At 39.1% G+C, this 6,262-nt stretch overlaps 1 protein-coding gene across 1 annotated transcript; it reads right to left on the bottom strand.

Annotated features, from left to right (window-relative positions):
* Positions 1 to 1,040: 1,040 nt before the first annotated feature.
* On the bottom strand, positions 1,041 to 2,029 carry B3GALT9 (beta-1,3-galactosyltransferase 9; the record flags this gene model as incomplete). Its single annotated transcript, XM_084898933.1, is given in 2 exon segments — positions 1,041 to 1,513; positions 1,516 to 2,029. Coding segments are annotated over 2 exon segments (972 nt in total). The 5' UTR covers positions 2,015 to 2,029.
* Between the last annotated feature and the right edge of the window lie 4,233 nt (positions 2,030 to 6,262).

Below are 6,262 nucleotides of genomic sequence, written 5' to 3'. Positions count from 1 at the left end.
TCTTGTTGAGGGTTTTGCTTCTAGTTTTTCAAATTCATCAAGTCAATATTGAGTTGATCAGAGAAAGGGAAACAAACTCCCAATAGTCAAATTAAGACAAGATCATTAGGGTGGGCCCTCATCCAATGACTGATGTCCTTAGAATAAAAGGTAAGTTTGGAAACATATACAAACATATACAGAGGAAATATATGAGGTCACAGCCACACAGGAGACAGCCGTGGGAAGATGGAGGCAGAGATTAAAGTGATACGTCTCTAAGCCAAGGATTGCTGGCAACCACCAAAGCTAGAAGAGACAAGGAAGGATTCTCCACTACAGGCTTCAGAGAGAGCATGTCCCTGCTGACAACTTGATTTCGGACTTCTCATCTCTAGAACCCCAAGCGAGTAAGTTTCTGTTGTTTCATGTCACCCTATTTGTGGTGCTTTGTTATGGCATCCCTAGGAAACTAATAAAGAGTATATACATAACAAAATATGAATTTGTTACATCCTATCTATAAATCATCTAATTAGTACTTAATGAAAATCGTTTCCCAAAAAGAGGCCCAAGTCTACATACTGGTGAGGTTTAAGTTACTCCATACAAGGTAGCTAAAACTTTGAATATAATCTGCCACCCAGATTACTAAAATGTTTCCTGTTTGTAGACAAGATGAACAGTTGTTAAATTCCTTATTTTGCGTTTTCTTAAACTGTATTCTCAAAAATTAGTCACCTCTGCTATCATGACAGTTTTATAAGAATAAGATTTTTAAAAATTCACTAGTTGTAAAGAAACAAGACTTTTGGTTATAATTAAATTTAATGTTCTAACTTTTCTGGACGAGAGGTTTTATTTGGAAAAGAGTCATGCTATACCAGCTTACATTCTTTAAAATGATATTTCAATATGATAACAGAGTATCAGGGCACTAAAAACACTTGGAACTTTCTGAGTACAATTAAAACTACATAAAGCACAAAGTAGGAGGGGTACTTTCTGTAATAAGGTTGGAGGTTAATTTAAAAAGAACACACGTATAAGGAAAAGAAATCCTAATCCCCAGAATACATGGCATTGTTTTTTACAGTACCAATATGAAAACGTTTAAAGCTGTCAAGGTATGTCAGAAGCTTGCAGGAAATTAGCCCAGAGTAAGTTTCCAACAGTGTACATTCTTTCCCATCATTAATTTCCTTCCATGCCAAGGGCACTTCGGCATCAGTAGTTTCTGAAGATGTGAAGATGAACTTATAGCAACATCTGTTGTATCTGATGTGTCTTTTCCCAGAAAACCTTGAACTGTGGATGGGTATGAGGCCAACAAGCTTGGCACAAATCCCTACAAACACATCAGCAGGTACCATAATGGGTACTTCTTTGAAAACTATATACATCATCCGAGCCACGTCTTGGGACATAATAAAAGCCTCACCACTACAGTAATCCGGGTAGTACTTTTCTGGGTATTCGATAAGAGGGACAAATTCTTGGCTAGTAGGGTCTCTATTGGGCATATCCTGGTGGAAACTCTTCCTACATAGATATCTTCAAGGTGTGCTTTCAGATTGAGAAGGTAACTGATCAAGCTCAGTAGATTGACAAACACATCTTCATCAACTTTGAGAATGAACAAAGCATTAGAGCAGAAGGTCACAGCCCACTGGGTCATCGTGATGATCTTTAGAGTTTGGTTCTCAGCACTGTCCAAAAAGATTCCTTCGATTATATCGTTATTTGTATAGGACTCTTGGTCTATCTCCTGCTGGGTACTTGCCAAAATAGGCATCCCCAAAGCAAACAGTGTGAGGATGGGATGCCCTTGGACACTGGTCATGTTACCCCAGGTTTTTCTGATGAGGTCCCGTCTTGTCCGATTTCTGGGGCTACTGAAGATGAGAGAGAGCAAAAATACATCCTTCCCTTTACACACCTCCGACTGGCTCAAGACATAATATTTGGAAAGGTTACTTCTCAGGGGCTCCATGTTCAATTTTCTTGCCCTAGCCTTAATTTCAAGAACTTTCATATCTACGTAAGGCAAAGCATGCAGAAAGTATTCTTCCACAAAATCAGCCCCAAAAAACAAGGCATGGAATAGGATAACGTTAAACAGAATGAAACACCACTGGTGAGTCCGAAGTCTGCAGAATGTCACCTAAATAAGAAAAGGACACATGTTCATTCAACCTTCCTCTCCATTTCTGTTTTTGTCCCCATCAACCACTAACTATATCTCTTACAACACTTAGTGGTACACTATTGTGTTTCTTTTTGTTAATCTGTCCCCAGCTAGATCATGGCCTTATGGACAGCAGGCATCATGCCTATATCTCTTCTCCAGTAGTGCTGAGTTCAGTGTTTGGCACAAAGGGGAAACTGAATAAAATGTTGGTTGTTTTCTTGCCTGCTTACTATATACAAGGCTCTGTGTCAAAGCAAAAAAAAGAGTCCCAGTAGGCACATGGATATAGAGTAACAAGTGGTTAAAAGCCTATAGGAAAATACATGATGTTCTTTCTGGAATTGGAAGATCTTGGATCAGTTTCTTCTCTAATTACAAAGGTCAAGGGCTATTTTTCAACGACAAGGTTGCTTTTGTTGGCCACTGCACGATGGCTACTATCAAACATTTACATTATTCCGGTATGACTTTTCAACTTACTCTAATACTTAATTCTGATATTGTCTGTTTTGACAATGTTCCTTAAAATCCATCTGAGATGTCTGTCAATATGGGCATATTCCTGCTATCTGCTTAGCATCCCATTCATAGATCTAGAACAGAGTGGTGCCAAGCTTCCGTCACTTTATCAAAGGAGATGGCAACTTTCCATCTAGAAGAGTATATGCAGTTTTGTAATATAATAGATCCAGGAAACATTAAGGGAATTAAATCCCTGTTCATTGGCGCTTCCATCAATAAAACCTCCATAATAACAGGTACTTCTCATTGAACACTTGTCATGGGCCAGTTGCATGCCTTAATCATGTAGCCATGGCAATATCCCTTTCAGGTAGGTTTTTCAAAATTAAACTCTGCATTGAGCTGTTGAGTAACTTGCCTAATATCATTCAATGTGTAAGGGGGTGGAGTACAGCCATGATTTGAAAAGTATGTCAAATTCCAAAGCTCACTCTTAACCACTAGAGAATCCTGACTCCTATCTTTTACTTTTCCATGTCTGTTGAATAGGAAAAAACAACCAAACCAAAGTCCTGATATTAGAATCTGAATGCCTTTCCATTTTCTCAGTACTGATTATTTGTACATGAAGAAACTCCAGCCACCTCAAAGGCTATTGTAATAGCAAATGCTTCAGAGATTATAAGAAACTTACCTGCATGTTGTCTGTGAGCAATTTCAGGGCTTTGAAAATTACTGAGTCCAGATGCCAAATTATGCCCAAATGTCTCTCAGGATCAAGTCAGTCTAACCGCAATTGAAGTAAAGTACTTTGTGCTTCAGACTTTAAGGATAAGGTTTCTAGCCAATCAACCTGAGCTTTGTCCCAGAATACCTGCTGGCTGTGTAGGAGAGCAAGTGCTGATCATGTTACAGCTAGAGTGAATCCAGAACAAAGAGTTAAAAAAAAAAAAAAAAAGCAAACCTCTTCAAATGCTTCCACTCTTCTGTACCTCTTGAAACTGACCTTCTGTCTTTATGCCAGTTTCTGATGAAGTATGACTGGGAGTTGAAAGAACAGTTCACCCACACCACCTCTCCACAGCATCATCACACAAGGAGAAATGTCTTATAGTATTTCTGGAGTGCATCTTATGCAACTGAACAGTTGACGTAATTCATGCCCCCCACACGTGCACATGCAAGAAAGGTAATAAACATTAAGGAATATGTGTCATACCCGTGGGTGCAATTTTTCTCCCCATATAAACAAATGGTGAGGTTTGGGGTATGTTTCATTGGGAAGGATTTTGAATTCTTAGTGTAGGCTATGGAAAGAGCTTTACTAAATCAATTATATGTCACCCAACTACCTCTCCCAGGTAACTAGCCCAGAATGGAAAATAACATACACGTTATTTTAGCCTGAATTGAAGAGACTGAGCATTTGATATTTAGCATCAGCTATGTTCCTAGAGCATATATATGTAGGAATTATCTCAAGCATTGTTTCCATCACTAAGTTTAATATCAGGAAAGAACAGCATCCAGCATATTTTCATGTTTCTGTCACAGAAGCAGTTGTACTGAGCACTCTGTTATCAGACTAGGCTATTTTTTCCCTCTTTCTTCTTTTCATATGTTGATTTTCCTAGAGGATTTTCAGTTTTTGTAATTACTTGACTAGGAATAATTCATTACATTTAAAGTTGTCTATGTTTTCTCAACAATCATTGCTTAATATTGGGACTTTTTACAAAGTTGGGAAACCATTCAATGAAAGGGGTTTTTTACATATACTAAATCTAACGATTAAATAGGTCTTGGAGATATTGAATTGAAAACATCCTATTTTGCAATTTTTATTTTTTTAGACCCATATATTTTGGTCTTGGGTTTCCTCTGAGCTTAAACTTAGAGAATTTTGTTTCTTTGTCCATAACAGGTTCACACAATATATTGCCTCTGGAGCAGCTCCATCTGGAATTTCCAGTTTGAGTCATCAAACTCCTACCATATTTGGGTTGAGATTGTTTGCTGGCAACATATAGAGATGTTTGGTTTTCTTGATTACCTTAGTACTGCCTTCTCTTTCATGGGGGTTATCTGATCTGTGTACTCATGTCTTCCTACATTTTCTTAAAATGTTGTTAATAGTGACTCTGTGTCTTAGAAGCCTGCAGAGTCATCCTGTTGCCTACTAAATCAAATGTGCTCTCTTGAGACCTGACTTTCTAGGACACCATATTTGGCTCCACCCCACACAGTCATTTTTCATTTTCCATGTTTCAAGTACTGTAGATGGATTCAGGCTATTTGGAGTCCTGCTCAACACTAACTGTATATGTGACTGTCTTACATTTATATTATGTGTTATGCCTATATCACTCAACTGAGCTGTCCAGCATAGTAGCCATAAGCCACATGGTCCCAGGACTTACCACAGGGCCCATACTGACCATTTAATTATTTTTGTTGCTTTTGAGAGAGCAAGAAAGCAGAGAGAGAGAGAGAGAGAGAGAGAGAGAGAGAGAGAGAGAGAGAGAGAGAGATTTGTTGTTCCACTTATTTAATGCATTCATTGGTTGATTCTTATATGTGTCCTGATCAGAGACCATGCATATTGGGATGGTGCTCTAACCAATTGAGCTACCAGCCAGGGTCAAAACTTCAATTAATTAAAATTAAATACAATTAAGATTTTATTTCCTTAGTCACATTAGGTAATTTTCAAGTGTTTGAGAGCCACCAGAGGTTACTAACTGCCCTATTGGACAGTACAGATAGAGAATACCATTGCTGAAAGTCCTATTGGACACTGTTGGTATAAGGTGCATGTAGTGTGTGTGTGTGCACACTCGTACATGAGATTTATGAGCCCTTACGGAGAGATAAAGATACATATGCTCTGAAGAAGGCCTATGTTGAAATATTCTTTTGACCTAGGTTTCTCTATCTCTAAATGGAGCTGATAATAGTAACTAGCATGTAGGGTTGTGGTGGGAATTGAATGCTATAACATAAAAAGTAGCTTGACACTAAAGATTGTTTCATCTCCTTAGTTCTCAGAATGATCAGATGAGGAAAATAAAACCAGAGGTTAAGTAACTAGGCTGTGGGCACAGCCAGAGAGTGTAAGAGTTGCGGTTCAAGTAATAATCTAGAGTAATAATCTCTTTCTTTCCCTCACCAACCTTAATTTTTTCTCCCTAACACTTGCTAAAGTTTGCATCATGTCTTATTTATTTGTCTGTCTCTCCCACTAGGAGATATGCCCCAGAAGGTCAGGATTTTTGTGCTTTGTGTTCACTAACCCTATCCCTTGAACATAATAAATGTTTGAGACATAATAGGTGCTTAGTAGGTTGTTTGACTTTGGACATGTCTCTTAACTTCTCCTCCGTCTCCTCCACGAAGTGAGAATAACGGAAAAAGTGCCTCAGAGTTGGAGCAAGACCAGACTGGAACATAAATGCGCTGGCTATATTCCCATATTCTGGAAATAAGCTTAGGTCCAAGTTCCACAACTGTCGAGAGAACCGTACTGCGCATGCTCCGCCGCCCTCGCCGCTCTCAGCCTGCTGCTTCCCCCTTGAGGCGGGGGCCGGAAGTGCAGCCGCGTCCGCTGGGCGCCGCGGGCGGAGGGACGCG

The sequence above is a fragment of the Pipistrellus hanaki genome (assembly GCF_964339955.1).
Source record: "Pipistrellus hanaki genome assembly, chromosome: 11".
Lineage (NCBI taxonomy): Eukaryota > Metazoa > Chordata > Mammalia > Chiroptera > Vespertilionidae > Pipistrellus > Pipistrellus hanaki.
The sequence above is the reverse complement of the archived record's forward strand: the minus strand, read 5'-3'. Positions and strand labels throughout refer to the sequence as shown.